The sequence below is a fragment of the Indicator indicator genome, chromosome Z (genome assembly GCF_027791375.1).
Source record: "Indicator indicator isolate 239-I01 chromosome Z, UM_Iind_1.1, whole genome shotgun sequence".
Taxonomy (NCBI): Eukaryota; Metazoa; Chordata; class Aves; order Piciformes; family Indicatoridae; genus Indicator; species Indicator indicator.
In genome coordinates, this window is record NC_072053.1 from 55,798,813 (window position 1) to 55,822,327 (window position 23,515).

General features: G+C 36.1%; 1 protein-coding gene across 1 annotated transcript in view; it reads left to right on the forward strand.

The window, feature by feature from the left end:
- Positions 1-339: 339 nt before the first annotated feature.
- LRRC2 (leucine rich repeat containing 2) overlaps positions 340-23,515 on the forward strand; it is a 61,503-nt gene continuing 38,327 nt past the window's right edge. Inside the window, exons 1-3 of the mRNA XM_054397972.1 lie at positions 340-464; positions 12,031-12,241; positions 19,501-19,657. Coding sequence (XP_054253947.1) covers positions 340-464; positions 12,031-12,241; positions 19,501-19,657 — 493 coding nt within the window. The remainder of the gene's footprint in view (positions 465-12,030; positions 12,242-19,500; positions 19,658-23,515) is intronic.

Here is a 23,515-nt window from a genome sequence, read left to right on the forward strand (position 1 = left end):
CAACAGTGTCTTTATTTTGGAAGAAGAAAAGTGCAAGGCATATAAAACCCTCAATGTTTATCAGTTGTTATAGAAGTCAACTGTAAGCCACATTGATTACTGCCAGCACAAAACCCTAGACAAATTAGAGGTAAGACAGAAAGCGTACTATGTTTATCTGTATCTATATATATATAGATAGATATGTATATCTATATTTATTTCTTATTGACTTCAGACTTTTTTCCCAGATAATTTTAATGAAACATGATCATTTAGTTACTTTTTTCCCCCTCATTGTTTCTTTCCTGAAGATTTCGTGATGGCTTGTTTTTGCAGGAAAAGATTAATGTCGACACTATGGGGCATCAGGTGATAATATTTGACTTTTCTGTCATAAGAGGACTGTGGGAAACTCGAGTTAAGGAAAGCAAAGAACGTCAGAGGAAAGAGAAAGAAAGATTAGAAAAAAGCTCATTGGAGAAGTAAGCCAACTTTTCTGATGTTCATTTTAACTGAATCCATTATTATCTACTAACATTGCCATATAGTAAGCATATGAGATGAGTCAATTATTTTTTTTTATTTTACTTCAGTGGTTGTAACAGAAATACAGCACAAACTAAGCTTGTACTTCATTAGTCCCTGTTTTTTCTTATGTAGATTGTGATTTACTAATGGTGTAATTAATTGTCTACCATGTAGATTTAATTTGAAGGGGAAAATACCACATTTTGTACCATTCTATTGTTTAGATGCTAAATGAAAGTATGTCTTTTTATTATGGATGTATGAAAACATGCTCAAAAATTCAGTACAAAGAAATACTTTATGTCTTTTTGAGCTAACAGGAAAAACAAAAGGAATTAAATAAAGGGACGCTTTTTTTTTCTGTTTAGGACAGGGAGGATAGAATAAAGCAATTATTGGAATTTTTTTCTTGTTCAAGTATTAAAGAGAATATTGATTATAATCCTTCCATCCACTAATCATGTTATTGTTTTAATAATATTTAATTTATCATTTTTTTAAACAATACCCTGATTTCTTTTTCCATTCCATTAGAGACAGTTAAATATTTTACTATTCTGGCAATTTCTTCCTTAAAAAATAAAATGCACAGGGTCAAGCAGTGCCCTTGTTTAAGAGTACCATTGCAATGAAACTTCATGTGGTATTTCAGCTGTCTCAAGCTGTCTCAGAAGACCCTTACAGATTCTTGCTACTACTGCATCACATGGACAACAAAGCACAAAGAGAAGGCCAGGGTAATACACAGTCTGACTTCCCTTTCTACAAGAGTTTTCTCCTCAAAATATCCATATTTACAGTCTTGGTTCTCCTGTTTTTACCCAAAGCCTGCTTTAAAATCCATAATCCTAACCAGAAAAAAAAAAAAGTTGGTACATCAGACTAATTCTCTAGCAAGTGTAACTTTTAATTTTGGTATGGGCTGACTGATAAGAAAAGCTTCGCTGTTGTAAGTGTTACTCTGACAGTGTAAAAGAGAAGTGGAAGGATTTGAAATAAAACTTGATCAAGTCTTACATTAAGAAGTGTGTTTGTACAGTTCTTATACACATAGCAGTTGATCGTCTAATGCTTTCTATGTCTGCTAGTGGCTCTTGGGGTGCCACTGCAGCTGCCTTCTTCAAAGGAATATTATGCCTAGGAATTCACACCTACAGCTTCTAATGCTGCTGAAGGTTCAGTCCCAATGTGGGCCTAAGCATCAGCGTCCTCTTGCCATGTTTTGTTTCGTTTTTGGTTTTCTGTAGTGCAGATGATAACTTCTGAATTCATTAGTACAAAAGCGAAGCAGATGCACCAAGCACAGTGAACTTCTGTATGGATGGGGGAAAAAGGGTAACTTATGTACTCTGTGGAGCTAATTTCAGCTCCCATGTTTTTTATCAGTAACATATTGACTCATAAGCCTCATTTGTTACTTGCTGTCGATCTGCAGTCTCCCCTGACTGAAAGAGCTGAAAGAGTGGCGCTTGACCACCTGTTCTGCTCTTTTCCACTAATGAGGCCCAAAGTCATTCTTTTATCTTCCTGCACCAAATGGAGATGGGGAATTGGAATATGATGCAGGCAAGTGAAACATTCCAAATGCACTTTCAGCATTTACAAAGGATTTTTGTTTTCTTGAGCTTGCAATTTCCATATGGTACTTTGCCTTGTTGCACATCTTTATCCAATCAGATTGCTTTTCAGTTAGTCCTATTTCTTTTGGAACTCCTGGAAAGATGTGGAAATGCATGAGACATTGCTTCCTGAACACAAGTGATCAGTATTCATCTGCCAAAATGAACAGCAAAGTTCATGTTTGTTCTCATGATGCAGGCCTCTTAGGATGGATAAAGTTGGTGCAATAATGGACAAAATCGTAAAAATGTTGGTATTAAAATGCCGAATTCCATAAAAAATGCCAGTGTCTTTGTTTTATGAGGTGTACAATAACTGCTAGTCTTTATATCATAAAAGCCAGATTACAAGTTATTTATTAGATGCCTTGTAGTGCTTCCAAAAATTAGGCCAAAAATAGTACAAGATTTTGCTTGCTATTAGCTGAAAAGTGTAGATAAATTTGTAGTTATAATGAAATACTTAATAGAAATAATGTTTCCCTGTAGAAATAAATGTCACTATTCTAGGGAGTTCTGTGTTTGACCAAATTTTGTTATTCTTCTCAGAGATTAGAATTTTACCACTGTAAAGGTAGGTCTGTCAAAGTCAATGCTAATACTTAAGTTACAGTAAGAAAATATTTTGGAAAAAATTGTAAATCAGAGTGATAATTCCAAAAAAGTTATTCAAAGAAGGTTACTTTCCAGAACTGAGAAATAAATTCTAGTGTTTCAGATTCTAGATATTTACCATTGCCAGCCGACAGAGTGGGTTCCCAAGCAGGGCTGAAATTGGATTTCTTTGCTCATTTAACATATGAGTTTGGAATCAGACCTGCTTAGGCTGTTGTGGTTATTTTTTCTCTTTTTAAACAAAATCCATTTTTTTCTTAAAGAGGCTATGACTCACTAATTCCTTTGAGATTGTGCAGTTCGTTATCACCTGTATTGCTTTGTAAAATCACCTGTATTGCTTTGTAAAATTCACCACTTATTAAGTGGCGAAATGTAGTATGTATTATTTGAGTCAAAACTTCCAATTAGCCTCTAAGGAGCATTCTGTTTACCTTGAGGCAAGGCAGTTCATGCAGTGTCAGCAAGCAGTCACATGTAAGATATTTCTCTTTATTTCCTCTTAGAAAAACTCACAACAAATGCAAAACTTGAACTGTGCTTTTATTAATAATGATATACTGTAAAAATATTGAGAATTTACAGGTCTAGAACATATGTTTAAGCATCTGGCCAGTGAAGGCTGATTCTGGAGAACAGTCTACTCAGAGTATTGTGAGAAGCTCATATCTGTCTCTCTGAGAGACTGGTATCAGATCACTTTGAATGGAGTTAATTGAGTCCTCTGCTTTCCCTTAGGTTTTGTGAGACCATGGAAGTGTGACAGTTTAAGGAACTTCTGGGGGAGGTGTATAAACCATCAACAGAGTACAAAAGAAAGAAACAGTACAGTGTTGTGCAGAAGTAATTTCATTACACTTTAATGCCCCCCTTTTTCTTTTTTTAAGGATTGCAACATGTTTGTGTTCTCTGTGAAAAGCAGGTAAGGTAGCACTTCAAGGCTGAAAAATTAAGCATTCAAGTGAGGAAATGTCAGAGCTGTTTGCCCAGATTAGCTGTCTAAATCTTTGCTGTGAAATGGCACCACCTCCCTGGTCCACCAATCAAACATGCAGCAAAGATAACAGTTTATTTAGCCTCCTCTTCCAATGTGTCTCTCCTCCAAAAATTTCCTATCAAGGTCTGGCTGGCTAAATGCGCATGCATTACTTTTCTGAGCTGTGCACTTCCTGAATATCAAAAGTTAGAAAAGCTTCCACTCTACAGCCAGACAATGACCTCTTTTTCTTTTTCCCCCAAGAGGTTTTGTGTTTGTTTAATAAAACAGATTTATCTCTATCTCTCTGCCACACTTCAATGTTATAATTCTATTTGTACCTGAACTAAGATTTTATTTATATTTATTCTCCCACTCAATATCCAGTTCCAAAATTTTTCTAAGCAAGACTAAAATTTAAGCTCACTGTCTTAGCCCCAAGTACAAATTGTAGGCAATAAGTTGGGAGTAGATGTGCAGCACTTATAACCACTAGTTGCTTACCTCTGTTGTTAGACATTTGTGTGTACAGATATTGCATCTCATACAGTGCATGCAAATATGTTGAAAGATAAAAGCTACTGCTCAGTCATAATCTTTCACAACAACGAAGAGTCTGGCAGAGGGACTGAGAATAAATCAGTCCATTTGAATTTGAAGAAAATGTTACTTGTCCATCAGGAATATGAGTCTGGGCTGAGCTCCAGTTTAGCTGTACTGCTGCTATAAATGCTCCTTAGAATTATTTAATGATCCTATGTGGCTAGTGATTTTGATTTAACCACCCAGGAGTACTAAACTGGTGTCGCCAAGTAGCCACCTGTGTATTTCTTCAGTCCTGATTTAGAGGAAACAGTGCCATCTAATGAAACTTTCTTTACCTAAAAAGCACAGCTTTTCTTCAAGACCTCCTAATGAGACACTGAGAAGTGGGTAACTGCAGAAGGAAGAACCATTCAATCAAGCCCAGCTACTCCTCATTTACTGGCATGGCTCCAAAGCCCTTACTAATGCAGACTTGTTTTCCAAGATGATCACTCCTTTGAAGGGTCTATAATTTATTTTACAACATTTTTTTGTTGATTAGGTTGATTAGATTCCTAACTTTGTTGGAGAATCTAAAATGGCAAGTAAGGAACTCCAATATCCTTGAAGGGAAACATTTATAATAAAAAAAAAATTAAATGGATGTTGGTAAATCTCTTTGCTGCAGATAAATTCCAATAGTGAAGTAGTGTTTGGGGAACAATTATCTGAAGACAAGTTCAGCACTAACTGAAATGGAAATAGTTGAGTATTCCATTTTCCTGTTGATCCTATTTCATCCCTATAGTTCTGCAGTGCATCATCTTGAAAGCTTTCTTGAAATCAGCAATGTATTGGGAAATAGCTTGCCAGAATTAACATTCCCTCTATACCATTTACAGTATGCTTTAACAATAGGCATGCTTTTGTGTTACAGATATGAAGGTATGAAGTACAACTTCTATTTTTTTTTCCAAACAAACGTAAGCAGCGTAATAAAAGTACTTAATAAAAATTAGTTGGATTACCTACATGATTAAGTGGAAATAGTGGAGTAGTTAGTTGATTTGGAATCTTAAATCTTATCTGTGTCCTACATCCAGAAAAAATACTTGGTTTGTTCTCATGCTCTCACCTAAATTAAGCTTGATTTATCTAACACTGGTTTTTTGAATATTGATAATAATAGTTGTTTCTTTAATCTGACAGCAACTGTTTGGTCACACTCTAGTAGATAAAAATATTTTGTTGAATATTCATTGGAATACTATTCCAATGCTATTTGTTGAATAGTATTGGAAACCATAAACTTTAAAAAGGCTGTGATTTTGTAACCAACTTATTTATCATGTGAGAAAATTTGGTCCTGGCATGTCAGGAGCCCTTAAACTGCCAAGACTGGAAATTTAATTTCTCTAAATATATTTTAGTGTATTTAAAGGCTGATTTTATTTGTGTGCATGATTTTTTGTTTGTTTTAGAATCACAGTATACATATGGTTGGAAGAGACCTCAAAGATCTTCCAGTCCAACCTTTGAGCTGGTACTGAAGGCTCAACATTAAACCATGTCCCTAAGCACCAGGTCCACGTGCTGCTTAAACACCTCCAGGGACCATGACCCCACCACTGCCCTGGGCAGACCATTCTAATGATTGATAACTCTCTCCATGAGAAATATTTCCTAACATCCAGCCTGAATCTTCCCTAGCACAGCTTGAAACCATTTCCTCTAGTTCTTGACACCAAAGAGAAGAGGCTGGCTCCCTCCTCTCTCCAACCTCCCTTTAGGTAGTTGTAGACAGCAATGAGGTCTCCCCTCAGCATCCTCTTCTCCAGACTGAACAACCCCAGTTCCCTCAGACACTCCTTGCAGACCATGTGCTCCAGGCCCTTCACGAGCCTCATTGCCCTTCTCTGGACATGCTCCAGCACCTCAATGTCCTTTTTGTTATGAGGGCCCCAGAACTGAACACAGTAGTTGAGATGTGGCCAGTGTAGTCTGTTTGCCCGGTTTTCTGTCTTTTCTCAAGATTCACAAAATAGCTTTCATATATGACAAATATGGTGATAATTCTGTTTTATTTGAGGATTTTCATCAAAGGAAGGCTTAAAATGGTCTTTGTTTTCATAAAGATCCTTTAAGAAGTACTATGATCTTAATTTTTTGACAACGACACGGCTGAATGCGAGACTTGTAGCTGAACAGATCGCTACAATTTCATCTCAGCTGTAAACTGCAAATTACGGCTTTCTAATCTTTGTTTAATGATACATTGAGCTTGATGTGCATCACACCTCCAGGCCAGGAAGGATCCTATTGGTTTGGTTAGTGTGCACCACAAGGGTACAAGTGGTGGTTGTAAATTGCTATACCCTCTGCCTTTGGACTGTATATATTTTTTTTCATTCTGAGATGTACTATACAAAATTATACATGTTTGTTCCTTTATTATTAGTCACTTTCTATTAGTCACTGCCCAAAATGTGTGTGTATATAGTACTTAGCCTGATGACTACAAACAAGCATTCTTTAGGAGCATGCAGCCACAGTTTAATGCTAAAAAAAGACAGGATTTCCACATCAGTGAATGGTATCTGTATTAAATTCCTAATCATATTTAATTCTTAATGCCTGTCTTTTTTTTTTTTTTTTCCTGAGGTCAACACTTTATTGACTGATTTGATTTATAGCTTTTTTTTTGATTTGTGCACTTTATTTTATTTGGCTAACCATGTGTCATGACCTCCTGGGACTTGTGTTTTGTACACATTATTAATAAAGTAACAGAGGGCTGTTTATTCTTTTAACTTCATTGTAGCTTGGCATTTTGATAGTCCTTGTTATGAGAGAGTAAAATTTTAGATCTGAGCCTTCTGCTTTCATGTTCATGGGGTCTACCAGACAGACCTGGCACTGAGAGGTGTCAAGAGTTAGACTTTTTTGACCTCTTCTGTCTATTTGTTGAGTTTGTAATGTTCTTAGAATTTATACACTTAGGAGTGAATCAGACATTTCTTGTGCATAGGTGAAGAGCAATGAATACACAAAAAACATCTTGCGGAAAGCTTTTTCAATGCATTATGCACTGAGAGTAATGCACCGAGACCAAGTATTTATTGCTTTGGTAGAAAATGAAGGAATTCTGTGGAAATGAGAGGGCAATAATGCAGAGTTAAGTTTCACAAAGAAGCAGAGAAGCTGTTTGTGAAGGACTAAAGGAGAATGTGAGAAATAGCAGTACAGCATGGTAAGTAAAGTTAGGATTATTTATAAAATTTTAGAATAAAAGACTTGGCTTATGTGTCGAAGCATCTGAAAGAGGTGCTTCAGTCCTTAATCTCATGTCCGCTGGTATGGAAAATTCTGTCCCTGGAGAATTTCCAGAATCCAACTGTGGGGATACCCTTTGCTAGGACTGTGTAGTGCAATCAGGTACTTTGGTGTCTCTCCCTCTGTTCCAAATAAAAGTATCAGATTTTCAACAATAATGATTAACTTTGAGAAAGGCCTTCAAGATCATTGTGTCTAACCATTAACTTAATACTATCAAGTCCACCACTAAACCATGCCCCTAAGTGCCCCCCTTTTTTTTAACACTTCTAGCACTTCCTTGGGTAGCCTGTTCCAAAGCTTATACTTTCAGTGTAGATATTTTGTCTTAATATCTGATCTGAACTTTCCCCATTTCCTCTCATCCTGTTGCTTGTTACCTGAGAGAAGAGACCAACTCCCACCTCACTGCAACCTCCTTCCAGTTGTAAAGAATACCTCTTCTTCTCTGGACTAAACAACCACAGTTCTCTAAGACACTCCTTATAACACTTGTGCACTAAATGTTCACCAGCTTTGGTGCCCTTCTTTGGATGTATTCCAGCACCCAAATATCTTTCTTGCAGCATCTGACCCAAAACGTAGTATTCAAGGTGCAGCCTCTTCAGTGCTGAGTATGGGGGCATGATCACTTCCCTGCTCCTTCTGGCCACGCTATTCATGATACAGTCTGGGATGTGTTGGCTATCTCAGCTGGCTGTTGATCAACAGCCCCAGGTCCCTTTCCACTCAGCAGCTTTCAAGCTACTCTTGTTAAATGTTATACAGCTGGTCTCTACCCATTGATCCAGCCTGTCCAGGTCCCTCTATAGAGCCTTCCTGCCTCTGAGTGGATCAACACTTCCACTCAGTTTGGTTTCATCTGCAAATCCCCTTGTCCAGACCATTGGTAAAGATACTATACAGAACTGGCCTGAATACTGAGGCTTGGGGAAGGCTGTTCAGAAGTGCACAGATACATTATGTTGAGGGATAACAAAATAGACTAAAGAGCAGTGTCTGATCAAACCAATGTTATGCTTTTTGTTATTTATTTCAGAAAAGTGGTTGGGTCACTATGTGTTGGTGGTAGACTCTTCCTTGAGTGTACTAACATCTTCAATACCCCTATAGGGACTCCCTGAATTAAATGTGTTGCTGGACATGTTTTCTCTCTGTCCAGTCTTTTTCTGCCTAATCCATTTAGATTATACCACAGCTCCTTTTGTGGTATAAAGCAGTCCACAATTAGACACTGAAACTGAGAGATTTGCTTAAAATCCACATTGTTTTCTTCTCAAGCCTCTTCCATTGACACTTTCAATATAAAAAGCTATTTCAGATGCCTACTTGTAAAAAGCATGCTAATCTCTCCAATGAAAACTGAATCCAAAGATAAAAAACTTTTCTGAAGCTCTCAGTGATTTCTTTCACTATTCCTTCAACTTTCCTTTCATACTTTGATATGTTATTGTTTCCACTGTCTGCCTGAGAGTCTTCCTGCTTCTACTATGCTACAAATCCTTTTCCCATTCATTTGTATACCTGCAATGATTTAATTTGTTCTTTTTTTTTTTTATATTTTTACATTTAATTTATCAGAGTTTATACTGCCTTCTCATTTCTTCATTTAAACATAAATTTCATTATATCTTCACAGAATCACAGAGTGTTAGGTATTGAAAGGGACCTTCAGAGATCATCTACTCTAAACCCACTGCTAAAGCAGAATAACCTAGGGCAGGCCGCAAGGAAAGTATCCAGGTGGGTTTTGACGGTCTGCGGAGAAGGAGACTCCACAATCTATCTGGACAGCCTCTTCGAAGTGGTCCATCATCTTCTCCATAAAGAATTGTCTCCTCATGTTGAGGCAGAATCTCCTGTGTTCCAGTTTGTACCCCTTGTTCCATGTCCTATCACTGGGCAGCACCAAAAAGAGACTGGCACCTTCATCACCCCTCAGATATTTATAGCCATTGATAAGATCCCCTCCTAGCCTTCTCTTCTCAAGACTAAACAGCCCTAGTTCTTTCTGTCTATTCATACGAGAGATGTTCAAGTCTCCTAATCATCTCTCTATCATGTAGCTCTCTCCAGTAGAATCTCGACTCTCTTGAACTGGGGAGCCCAAAATTTGGCACAGCATTCTTGGTATGGTCTCACTATGGCAAAACAGAGTGGGAGGAGAACATCTCTAGACCTACCCGACACACTTTTCTTGATGTCCCCAGGATGGTATTTGCCCTCTTGGCCACAAGGGCACATTGCTGTCCCATGGATAACTTGCTGCCCACTAGGAGTCCAAGGTCTTTCTCCATGGGGTTGCTTTCCAGCAGGACAACCCCTAGTTTGTATTGGTGCCTGGTGTAATTCCTCCCCAGATGCAAGACTCTGCACTTACCCTTATTGAGCTTCATGAGGTTTGCCTTTGCCCACGTCTCCAGCCTGTCCAGATCTCATTGGATGGTAGCACATTCTTACAGAGTGTCAGCCGTCCCTCCCAGTTTCTGCAAACTTGATGAGGGTACACTCAATCCCCTCATCCAGGTTGCTGATGAAGATATTGGATGAAACTGGATGCATTACTGAACCCTGAGGAATACCAACTGGACTCTGCTGCTGATCACCATTCTCTGAACTCTGTCATTGATCCAGTTACCAATCCACCTCACAGTCCAATCATCTAACTTTTCTTGAGTTTACCCATGAGGATGTTATTTTTGAGTTTTGGAAATGAGGGGAGAAAGAGGTCTTTAGAGTGGCTTTGTTAGAACATATCCTGAAATTGTACTGTCTTTGTGCAGGGTGCCAGCACTTTACCTGCTAAATTGCACTTTTATCCAATTTCACAATTAAAAGTAGCTCATCTTCTGAAATATTTGTAGATGTTTTCTCCTTATTTTCTCCTTAGAAAGATGTTGCCTGGAAATCCACTTCATTCAGTATTACAGAAGGGCCATTCTGTAGCTCTGTGAAATTAAATCATGTCCTCTTGCAGTCACTTAGGCTAGCTGCCTTGATGAACATTCTTACGTCGTTTCCAAAATTGTGCATTTTCTGTAGTGTGTCGATGTTCTGTCTATATGCCAATAGAAAAGTCTCCCATTGTTGCTGTGCTCTCTCTGCTTCCAAGTCTCTCTAAGATCCCCTAAGGTTTCAGTAAGTGCCTCTATTTGTGCTGGGCAGTTTATAGCTGTCTTACTAGCACCTTCCTGCTTAGTTATGGAATTTTGATCCCTAAAGATTTGTTTTGACAACATTGAGTCAAATATAGTATTTAATCTATGCTATGGTATTCCCACAAACACACTCTGCACTGTGGTTTCTATCTCATACCTTGCTACAAGTGTCAAAAAATTACTTATTTTCATCAGGATGCTTCTGGTATCTAAGGTTTGTTTGTTTTTAGGTGGGTTTTTTTTTTTTTTTTTTTTTTTTTTTTGGTATGAGTCTTAAAATGTTTCATATGCCACTTTTAAACATGCTAGGGCACTTTAGAGAAAATCCTGTGCTTAGCTGGGAATATGTGGAGGTGTTATTCCTACTTCACCTTTAGAAACCTGCATGTGATTCTCTTTCTAGAACATGCCGGTTTTACTTTCTCTGGGGGGCACATTATCCTGAACTTTCTGCCCATCTTCACCTGTCAGTTTTCTTCAAGTCCACAGCTTAAAATTTCTGCCAAAGGGTAGAGATCACATAGATGTACCACAAGAATCTAGCAGTCAAAGAGCGACATCAGATTTCTGATGCAAGCAGCTCTGCAGACTCCGAGGAGGATTACTTCAGTTAATCAATCTGTCCTTAACTGACTAAGCTGAAATAAATCTCTCTGAAATTAAAGCATATGTTTTGGCAACGCTTAATTATATCAGATTGGATCTGCACCTAAAGTTATATGGGTAAAATTTTGCTCTGGAGGTAAACCTAAAGTTACATTGACAATCAATGTAAAATTATTTGGCATGCAGTAACTTTGATCTTTACCTCCACCTTCTAAGATGATATTATAAGGTAATGTGTAAAAAAATTAAAATTAAAATGGATCATTATTTTTGAATAAGAAGGGACAAGGGAAAGGGAATATTTCTAACCTCTTATTTTAAAAAAACTTGTTTTGACAGATGGAAAAATTTTGCATATATAAACAGGTCTTTATTTTCAGTTAACATATAACTTGTTCAGTGAGAATGTATTTCTTTCTCTATCAAAATGAAGGACATTATTCATGCTGGGTTTTGTGACAGTGTGCTACATCTCTGCTTTTCTGTTATTCCCCTGGTGTCATTGTTTTGTAGTCAATAAATGAAATCTTTCTCATCTGACATCTGTATTTAAGTCTAGAAAATCTAATAACTCTAGAAATGCTATTTATTTTGCTCTCTCTCTGTACATAGCTATATATATAAAAATGATCTACTTGTGTGATATTGTTTCAACTAATTAATGTAAAATCTCTTTCCACAATTTCAGGATAAAGCAGGAATGGAATTTCATACTAGAGTGCCGGAAGAAAGGCATTCCTCAATCAAAGTACCTCAAAAATGGCTTTGTGGACACCAATGAGAAGATTTGGGACACTTATGAAAAGAGTCCTCAGCTTCAGAAGAGGCGTGATTTGTCAGATGAAACAAAGAAGGAAAGAAATAAGTTTATTTTTCATCTTTCTGGAGAGCAGTGGATGGTAAATACAATGTTTCTATTGTTAAGAGTTTGGGTACCTTAGCAGTGCAACTGTTAATTCCCCAAATTTTTTTTTCTCCCCTGCTCCCAATGTATATAAAATTGATGCTTTTCCCACTTAGGAGTGAAAAAAAGCTGTTCCTATCTTATTCTGAACTAGTGGTTTAGTTTTCAAATATGCTTATTTTAAAATTTCTGCTGGTAGGCGTATAAACAATCACATTACAATATGGTGTCTCTTTCCGAAATTCCTGAGTGACAGGAAAGAAATGAAAATAAAGTCCATCGTTGTCTTGTTGATGTCTTCTACAATTCAGAGATCTGTCTTCTTGCTTTAATGGTGTGTCACTATTTTTCTCAAGCTCTGTTTAAATCAAACATATTAGCATCAATCCACAATGTTCTTGCTGAAAAAGCACATTTTCACTTGCGGTTGTATTTGATGTGAAATAAGCTCTGAATTAGCACTGTATTGAAAATCAGTAAAAAGTAGATTAGAGTTTGTCTGAAATTTTCTGGAGTTGTGAAAGCTTTGACTGAAATGTATTTTGAATATACACTATTAACAAGAAGATGAAATTATAATTTTTACTTTTGTGAAATATATTTTTAGGATTTCCATTACTTAAAAAAAAAAACAAAACAAAAAGTTAAAATGCCAATTGATAAAATATCTAAATTTTGCTAAACCAAATCCTTTTATTGACCTGAACAGCTTTGTTTTATTCTGAATAAACATAAAATAGATTAAATTAACTCTGGTTCCCATACAGATTTGCATAAGGAGATCTTCAGCTGATGCCTATCACAGATTAATGCGCTAGGACTGGTTGCTGGGGAGCTGTCACATTTGATCTTTCAAGAGCCTTGTATATTGAAAATTATGTTAAAACTTTGTAGTCTTATGCTGTGTGTTTTCCTATACTGTAAACTTTGTAGGTATGTTAGAAGGAAAACAAGAGATAATATAGCTCCTTAGTAGCAATTGCAAATATTTTCAGTGCATCAGGGAGCAGAAATCTGCATAACTAAACTTTTCTCTTCTTACTCTCTTTTGCCAGACTCTTAATGCTTTGCTTTGTCGTCACAAACAAGGCTTTACATTAGCAGACAAAATCAAGTTTGCATTAATTTCAATTTGATGTGCTGAAAAATTACATCTAAGAGGTAAAGGTGCACTGTTATGTATATTTTGTCACCTTGAGCAGTACACTCCTAGCTACCACGCACTTTGGTCCTGTCTTCAGATCATGTGCTCACTGTAGCCATATCACACAACTACAGTGCTTTGGTGTTCTGCTTTAGCCTGGCTAAAGTGGGCTTCCTGTTTCAAAAGGATATTGTTGAAACGGTTCCAGTGTTTGTAGACAACAATAAAACAAATGCTCCTCCAAAATCAAAGATCATTACCAGTCTCTAATAATTGAAAATGATTTTAAAAAAATATGAAAATCAACTTGACAAGTTCTGAAAGAAGTGAATTTCTCCTTATTGCAATAATTTTGTAAAATTTATGTTGTACAAACCCTGAGGTTGCTCTTTTTAATCTCAACTGCTGCTTCTAAACCAAAGACACTCTTTCCCCCTAGTATGTAGTAAAACTGTGCATTTTGGCAAGATGAATTTGCAGACTGTACAACAAAAGCTGGCCACTTGCATGTGAAAAGTCCACATATGTGGACATGTGACAGTTTTCTCAAATGGGAGTTGTGGCAACACCTGTTGTTTAGTGTTTTTTTTTTTTTTTGTGGTATTCTTTGCACACAAATTAATCTCTGAGTTGAAAGTTCAGATGATTAAACACTCCAGTGTTAGGAGAAGTCAGGGCTGAGATTTCCTGCACAGTTTGACAGGCACGTAACCAGCCGTCTGTTGTTGGCTGGCCACCTACTCTTGGCAGCAGCTAATAGCACAGTCCTGTGAAGTGTCCATTTGGGAACCAGCTGCTGAATCCTCTGTCTCACTTGTTTTTAGCTGATAAGTATTTCTATTATGTTTCCCCTTTCTTCACAGCAATGAAGATGTAATATATCCTCTAGACAGTTGATAACAAAATCTGAGTTGGTTGCTGGTATGACTTACAGATTTAATTCTGACAATAGGGCTTGCTTCTGGGATATGCCAGTTTCTCTTCCTAAATGCTATGAATTAATTCTCACAGAGGAATAATCCACTATCAGGATTTTTCAAGATCAAAGCAAGTGGCTTTAGTACGTGCTTCTCATAGGTCTCAATGTAAAGGCTCTTAACCAGAAAATTGAGAAGAAAACTTCAGAGCAAATGAACTAAATCCATAAATCAGCTGCTGGTGTTATTTGTAATATTGCAGTCAGTTAAAATGGTAGCTTGCATTAGGTATTATTCAGTGCCAAGGCTGTCTGTATGGCAAAAATACAGACATGTTACAAAGAATCTACTTATCTTATGTTCCATAACCAAACACTGTAACAATGAATCTGGCCCACTGATTCTGCATTGTCGAATACAAGGTTGAAAATGGGTATTATACAATGCTCCATCATATACTGGGATAGCTCGGACAAATGTTTTAAAAATCACCTGGATAGCGTTCTTTCAAAAGTAATCTTGGATCTCCTCCTGAGAACCTCTGTAATGGAGAAAATCAGAGCAGATCACACATTTTAAATTCCTGATAGGAAGTTCCTCCTTTAGGAGCTCTGTGCCACTTTCTCTCGCCCCATCTCTCAAATGTAATTGAAATGGTAATCTGTTTTCATTAGGTGAGACCCGCTGTTCCTTATACTTGTAAAGTAATTATTTTACTATACCTGAGGAAAGATAAACTCATAGAATGAAAATTAGATTAGACAGAAAGACACAGAGTGAATTTACAGTGAATTCTTACGAAATGTATTCTGTTTATGGACATCCATAATTCTTTGTGGATCATCAATTCTTACTAGTTATTTTTCACTTGAGCCTCTACAGCTTTCTAACAATGTCACTCCAGTAACTTAAAGGAAATCTTCTGACATTGCAAACATGATTAGTATCAAGCCTTTATAATAGAAGAACATATACTCAGTCAGTCTGTCTGAATCTGAAAGTCTTCCTGTAACTTGACTAGTGGTCTAGCCACGCCTTTCCATGGTAGTTATCTTCTGGCTATGGGACGTGCAAGAAACTCCACCTGTGTGACAATATCCTTGAGGTTCAGTGGTCCTTGCTTCCTCTTTTACATACCAATCAAATATTTATGACTCAAATGTTTACATCCTTGTGTGGTGCATTTCTACCAGCTAGGAATAGCAACAAATTAGTATTTGCATTTAGGAAATAAAAGGTCTAATGAGAGGCTAGTCTCGTAATCTGATGTTACGAATGAAATCAGAAAGTCTTGTCTTTTCTAAAATATATGCAAACCCAGTTGTATTGCCTTGGCAGTGGGTTTCCTAAATCCTCCTGCATTTGCAAAACTCTTGGGACTCCACAGGACAAGCATGGTGTACTTGGCCACAAGTAATTTGAGGATCCCAAGGTATTTTTCAGAAAAAACTTTGTAACTATTTGAGAGTTTTCTAAGCAAACCCACCATGAAAGGGAGCTATTCAAGGACTCCAGAGTCTTGAATGTGTGTTTGAATCAGTTGCCTAGGAGAAAATGATGGAGAGTTGATGAAACACTTAATTGAGATCCTTTGTACATCTAAACATGTATCTTCTAAATTAAATTAGTTCTTCAGAGAAATAACACCGCTATTAGAGCAGAGTCAAAATTGTGGCAAAATAATGCCATGAATATTCATAGGAATTTTTCAATGAATTCACTTTAACTCTGTTTTCCCCCTTAGTGTTTACTTTCCGCTGTTAAGTAATGAGTGTTTATTCTCCAGTGGATCAGTGATTATAAAATGATTTTCAGAAAATGTTCAGGAAGACTAAATTTTTGAATTTGTGATACCAGCATTGGAAAAGAAAAGGTAGTGACGTTCACTTCAATACAGGGCAGGACTGTGCTTGACTGTGCTGCTTTACCCAAGCAGAGGATTTGGATGTATAGTTACTGCAAATGACTTTAATGCCATATAAGCACAACAACTAAATGAATGAATGATGATAAAATTTTTTAGTTGAAAATCATGCCCTTCTTGCATATGGTTTTTTCACAGAAAAAAAAGGAAATTAATTACTGTATTTTTATGCATTCTTACAGTTTTATCATCTAACACTCCTTGTATTTTCACAGAGAGCAGAGAACTTCCATTTTGTTATTTCCACATGCTAGTGACAGTGAGGTATTTATTTGCCATAAGGGGTCAAGTAGAATTGCTGCATTGAATGGCCTGCTGCTTATTGAAATTCCAGAGATTGTTTTTCCTACAAAAATAAGAAAATTCCTGGCCCAGCCAGGTAATGCAAGAGGTCCTGAGTCATGCTAGTTTTGGAACTATGTCCAAACTTTCTCAAGGATGGAGGAGATTTGGCTCCAAGAAAACTACAAAGCTGGAAAGGAAATAGAATTGGAACTTCTCAGAGCTTTGATCAGTTTTAGTTCAGGCTCATGTATAGCAGGTAAATTTGTAATTAGAAATGGTGTAATAAGCAATGGTTGTATGTTTGCTATTTATTTCCTTCTAACACTTCTTTTTCTTCCTCTCCCAAAAATCAATGAAGTTTGAGGCATTGTTCTGCTGCAAAAGGCAAAAGACTGGATAAACTCCAAGTGTCAGCCTTCATGGAGCAATTTATCAGCAGGCTGCCAGCTTTTGCGTGTCAGCAGAAGATTACAAAAGTACACAAGGGAACGAGGGAGTAAAGCAAATGTAAAGCTTGTGCAAATTTCATTTCCCAACCCTGTCTAATTTGTAAATGAAGTAAAATATCACACTAATTTGTGCTTTAGTTACACAAATAAAATGTATTGTATGATAGAAAGTTCTAAAACAACACATTATAGAAAAGTAAGCCTACATTTACAAATTGTAAATATAAGATATAAATAAATGATCTCAACAAAGAAATGCACGTCAGAATAACTGAGGGAAGAATGGAAACTTCTTCCATTCTTTTGAAAACATGTTTGAATTTATTTCAGTTACTGAACAAGCATGTCCTGATGGTTTAAAGTACCATTAGTACAGAAGGAAAGATTTAAAAAAATAATAAATTAAAGTATATTTTGCCTATTTTTTTTCTAAAAAAAATATAATCCAAGACAGTACCATATGTGTTGCACTGTTTTTAACCTATCAAGAAGTTTGCAGGATACTTCCTTTAGTCTGGGAAAACAGCAGGGATGTTTTCTTCACAGGGGTGTTTCCCTTGCTCTGTGCTGTATCTGCCAATACAGAGCTGGAGCTGGTCAGTTGTGACAAGGTGCAAAATACTCATACATTAGTACAATGCCAAAGACAGACCTAGACTGTGGAGTAAGCGAGTGGCAAATTGTATCTGTTACCTAGACATCTTTTTCCATCCAGTATGACTATTCTGTATCTGGGGTCTTCCATACAACGACATCTATGACACTTCGTCTAAATGATATCCCCTGTGCGTATCATTTCAAATTCTGTACAAGTGGGAAACATAATACTAATCGAATTTGCAGTTGGTATTTGTTCTTCTATTTTGCTGCAGAAAATGTACAGTGCTGAAGCTGGAAGAGTGAAAGCCCACTCCAGAATGTTAGAGAGATTTCTGATTACCAGCCCTAAGGCATTTCAGGCATTTTGTTTTTTAACTGTCATAAACTGACAAATATAGAAGATGGATCACAATGCAGTGTACACCTAGTGGGAAAATGAAGCAAGAAATGAAATGATCCGTATCAAATATGGAAGGGCAGGTGGCAAGGCAGAACTACATATAAAGGCTAAGCTTCTGCATGTGTAAATTTGAAAAAAGCTGAATTTGGAGGCAGAAACAGCAAACAAAGAACAGCTATGGTCCAGTATATCTTTAATTAGAATTAGATATTTTAATTTAGCTAAGAGTTAAGTAGCACTAATTCTAGCTCAGAAGTTCAGAATTAATATAAAACAGTTGAAATGCATCACTCTTGTTAATGAATTGTGGAAATAAAAAAAAACGTGGACAATGTCCTCTGTAGGTAAAAAATAGCTATTCCTACTGTGTGGTATTCTTCACGCATTTGGAAGTTACAAGGGAATTAAAATCTGAAACTCTTATCTCTCTTTTTATGGAGCAGAGCTAGGGATAGCACCTCATTCAAGTTATTTATTCCAAGCATTACCATGGCACAATGATATAAAACAGCACAGAATGACTGGTGTATTATGTGCTGCTTTAGAAACTGGAGTTTAAATTATCTGATCTTCAAATCTATGAATTGATTTTTGCCTCTTTCAAGTTCAAGGAAGTTGATGACATAATTTAAACAAAGATGTATACATCTGAATTGAGTACAAATTAACTAAAACAATTTGATAAGAATTAAAGGCTGTAAAACTTCAAGTTTCAATTACTGTTACAAATATAGATTAGAGATTTTTGACTAATAGAATAGTCTGAAAATTACTTAGAAGCAAATCTATTTCCTGTGTGTTTGGAATACCAGAATTCTTACAGAAAAGTATTTTACTTGACCAAAGGAAGAATTAATTGCAGTTGTGGACTGATTTGAAAAACAAATATTTTTAGTCTTCCTAAGGAAATTCAGTAAAAATGTTTAAACATTAATGAAGTAACATAGGAAGTTAAGTCACTTATTTGAAATAAATAAATAAATAATGTCCTCTAAGGATGATATGTATGTATCCTATCTGAAATGTTTCTGTTTCTCTCTGTTGCATCTTGGCAAAAAAAAAAAAAATCTTACAACATTGGCAGGTATCAAGAAAGCAAATTTATTTTTCTTTTTTTCCTTTATTTTTCTTTCTTTTTTTGTTGTTTTAACAAAACCACTTAGATATTCTCCATGCAATCACTCTTCTGTTCTCTGTTGCATTTTACTACATCGTGGTGTGTGCATTAAAGCACTCCAACTGGGAAAAAGAATATAGGAGACACCAAACAGGTTGAGTGCTTCATACAGATTTCGTATTTAGAGCAAAATGATTGCATTAGCAGTTAAAAATGAATATACGGTGACAAACAGCTGCAATACTCTTCAAAAGTAAACAGCTCATGTGAGGGTTTGGCAAACTACTGTTCTACATTAAGATAATTAACGAAGTATTGTGGTTGGGCTGTGACATTTCCCTACCCTATATTTAGAAACATGGTAGAACAAAATAAGAATTTGATGATTGCTATTTACTCGTTCTTATTTAATTTACAGGAATTTCCAGATTCTCTTAAAGAACAAATCTACCTAAAAGAATGGCATGTGTACAATACATTGATACAAACCATTCCAGCCTACATTGCATTATTTCAAGATCTGAGAATACTAGAGTTGTCAAAAAATCAAATCAACCATCTCCCAGTGGAAATTGGTAAGTTGGTTCAAGATACTTATGCCATTTAACTGTGTTGTAGGGAAATAAGCATCTGTGGATATTCTTACTCATTTACTAACAAATGTCTTCTTGCTTGTTTCCAGTGAACAGTCCCCTCTAAGTTTTTATGGCTTTCTGGCTGTAATTGTATGCAGTACAATTGTCTTGCTGAATTGTATGCAGTAACATGTATGTAGTATAGCTCAAACCTGGGGTAAAAATTGACATATTTTTGTTATCTGGCTGTAAGACAGCTAAATATATGTAGATGTAGAGTTATTCCTGGGAATGAGCAGTGACTTGTGTTCCTTACATCTTAAGAAAAATAGAAGTATTACAAAATTATAAACCTCACACAAGGTGAATTAAATCATATGTTTATGGTAGAAAGGAATAAAAAATACAAAGTTGCTGAAAACTCATCTTTTGAATTTTATAATGAGTTCAGAAATTTTTAGTAAAAGTCATATACTTAGTAAAGTGGGTTTATCCATCATGACATCAGATTTTTCAGAGAGACAAATTCTTAATTCTTGTATACTTTGGCATTTGTTATTTTAAGCTACATAAAACCAAGAATGTCAGTGTGCAGTTCAGTGTTTTTTTATCTTACACTAGAAAAATCTGTTCTGAAAGATTGTAATGGCTTGAGAGGAATTTACTGCTCTTACAAGGCAGTGTTTTGCTGTTAGCTGGTGGTGTATTTTATCTCTGAGAGCGGAAGAAACTGGGTCCACTATAAGGCCTATGTATTGGAATCTATGTACCCAGGTATACTAATACACCAGCTTTTGTTTTAAAACACATTAGGCTTAAGCTTCCCTGTGACTGGTATTTCTTATGTATGTTTAGAGCCTCCACCTCCACAGTTCCTAGAGATTTAACTAATAAAAAGAGGAAGACAGAGAGCATCCTGAAACACAGATATCGATGCCAGACTGTTCTACCCTTTTTTATTAGTTTTCTACTCTATTACCAGAGTAATTCTACTCTATTACTAGAGTAACACTAATGCTTTTGATTTATTTACTAACATTATGGTTTACACAGAAAATTTTCCAGTGACATCAAGAAATATTTTACAGTTCAAACCTGGTGACTAAATGCATTAACAAATCATAAACAAGACACAAGAAGGAGATAATGGACATAAAAAACCCATTGAGTGTTTTCTCAACACTCAGCATCTGTGGCTAACCAAATTTGCTGATTTGGTTATGCAGTCTCAAAAGGAGAGGTTTGTTTTGTCAACACTCAGATGGGTCAGTGAGTTTAATGAACAAATCTTCTCCCAGGTGGTGTTAGAGAAAGGAGAAAGGACATAGTTCCCTTCCAGAGGCTGCCCTAAACCATTAAGCATGAGGTTTTTAAGGAGTCACTGCTTAACAATTGAGGGAGGTAAAGGCTAAATTTTTCCTTCCTTCCTGTAATACTATTCATAGTTAATGAAAATTATTCCCAAGAAAAAGTGATTATGAATGCTGATAAATTCTCTTTCCAGAATAAATGCACAAACCCAAATCTTTCTAGCATAATCAATATTTTCTTGGGAAACAAGAAAAAAAGTTTCAGTGCTTCTAGTAGCAAGTGCCATTCTTTCACTTGAGAAAAAATGATGTGATGTTTTATTTTTTTTTTCTCACCACCAGCTTTCATGTTTTTCCCATTTATTTGCTTTCACTGGAAGGGTCTGTGAAGATTATAAAGCTGTTTGTTGTGGGTACTGCCTCAGACAATGCTATAACACTCACCATCCTCCTCCTCTCAGTGAACTCTTGTTCAGAATGTGTTTGGTTGGTTTTTTTTTTTTTTTTGTTTTTTTTTTTTTTTTTTCAAGATTCATTAAACGAAAGAGGGCATGATTGTGCTAAATGCTTACCTGGAGGTACCTAGATTTGAACCTTTCCTTTTGAAACTGCATAACCAAATCAGCAAAGTTGGTTAGCCACAGATGCTACAATTCTTAGATGATACAATACATAGATGATACAATAATTCTGCCTCACAGTGGTAATTCTAGCTTAGCTGGACAAAGACACTGATTTGCCAATGTAGTTTAAAGAGAAATAGCAAAAAAAGCGACTCCAGAATTGTGTAACTGAACTGTTCAGTACATTTTGCCAAACCTGCCTAATGATTTTCAGTCTTAGTGAGTGTCCTTTGTTGATAAATCACCTATTAAAAATGCAGTGGCGCTGCCCTTGTTGTTACAGCATAAATTACAAAGAAGTTTTTATCTCGGTTTGTGTAATGCTCTTTTTCTTGACATGTAAGGTGACATGCTTGCAAATGGGTATGCTCTTATTTCATTACTATGTATGCATACAGATTTAGTCACTAATATGTATTGGAAACATTTGTTAATTTAATAAGACATCATTGAGAAACGTCTTGGATGTTGAGAAGTTTTTGGATGTTGTTTCAAAATGAAAACTTCCATTCTTCAATCATCTGGCTACTAAATTAACTGGTAGAAAATAATCAATGTGGGTTTGATTTGGGAGCTCTATCTAAGCAAGGAGGACTCAGTGCTAAATCAGAAGGTAAGGTCTCTGGAAAGGTTAACTGCTAAGGCATTCATCATTTTGTGTTTTGTTTAGAACACAGCATCAAGCAGATAAAATATCACCGCTTTAACGTAATTGAGAGTAACGACAAATGGTTGAAGTTGGCAGTGATACACATGCCTTTGAGTCTTTAAACTTCAGAGCCAATGAAGTCAAGTTTAGACTAAGAAACCACCTAGCTGAAGCTAAACTAGTGAGCCACATTTGGACTACTTTTGACTACTTATAGCCCCTTACAAGAGGGCTGTAAAGGTGTGAAAGAACAAGAGATTATAAGAATATTTTCAGTGAAAACCAGTACTGAGGAAGTAACAGACTAAAAATATCTGCAGAAACTGAAGTTCATGTTTCAGTTTTACTTCATTTGGAAGAGAATGATATGCTTTGAATCAGAGAAAAGAAGACTTGAAGGCATTCTTAGATATTTTAAATCACAGTCAACTATAAACACATATTTACTTGAACAGATCACATCTGGATCAAAAGACAGATGTGAATACTTTTGGTTTGATTCTTTTGTGGAATAGCAGATATTTTCATAGGAAGCCAGTAATAAAAAATGGAGATAACTGCAAAATGGAGTTGTCTGTCTCAAAGCTGTCAGGTTTAGTTCTCTCAGGAATAACAAGGAAAAAAACATGAGCAGAGGTATAGCTGGGAGGTTTTCTTTGGCAGTGGCTTCAGTGTGAGTTTGCAGTTCTGGCTCTGACTGCATGGCTGCAGTGTAGTAGTTCTGTATCAGTTGGTACCACTATACTAGTTATTTCTATAAATGAAATTTCCAATAGAATATGTTTACTTATTCCCATAGGAAGTAGTGTGTTGCATTTTCATGTGATCTCAAAGCTTTTGCGTTACAATGTGGTAGTGAGGCTGTTATCAGGACTTTTTTGTTCCATAAATTATTCATGAAATATCTCAAGGAGTTGTTAAAAAAAATCCTTGTACCTTATTATATTCTCTTGCATTTTTGACATGCCAATATTTAACAGGAATAATAATTGTATTTTGATACATATTTGAATAAGAAGTCTCAGAGAATTTTTTATTGTGTCTCTGTACCTCACAGTATAACATTTCATTTGTGCATACCATTAATCCAATTTCCTAGAACTCAGCCAGCAAAACTAGAAATAACACAGATTTAAGTGACTCTGGGTACCTGAAATAGCTTTTCCTATTGATAAGAATCCCAGCGTGCTTATATGTGAATTTCAAGAAGAAAATACATATTTTCAGTTTATTCTGCAGTCTTGTTCTGAGGAGTTGCCAACTCATCTCTCATAAT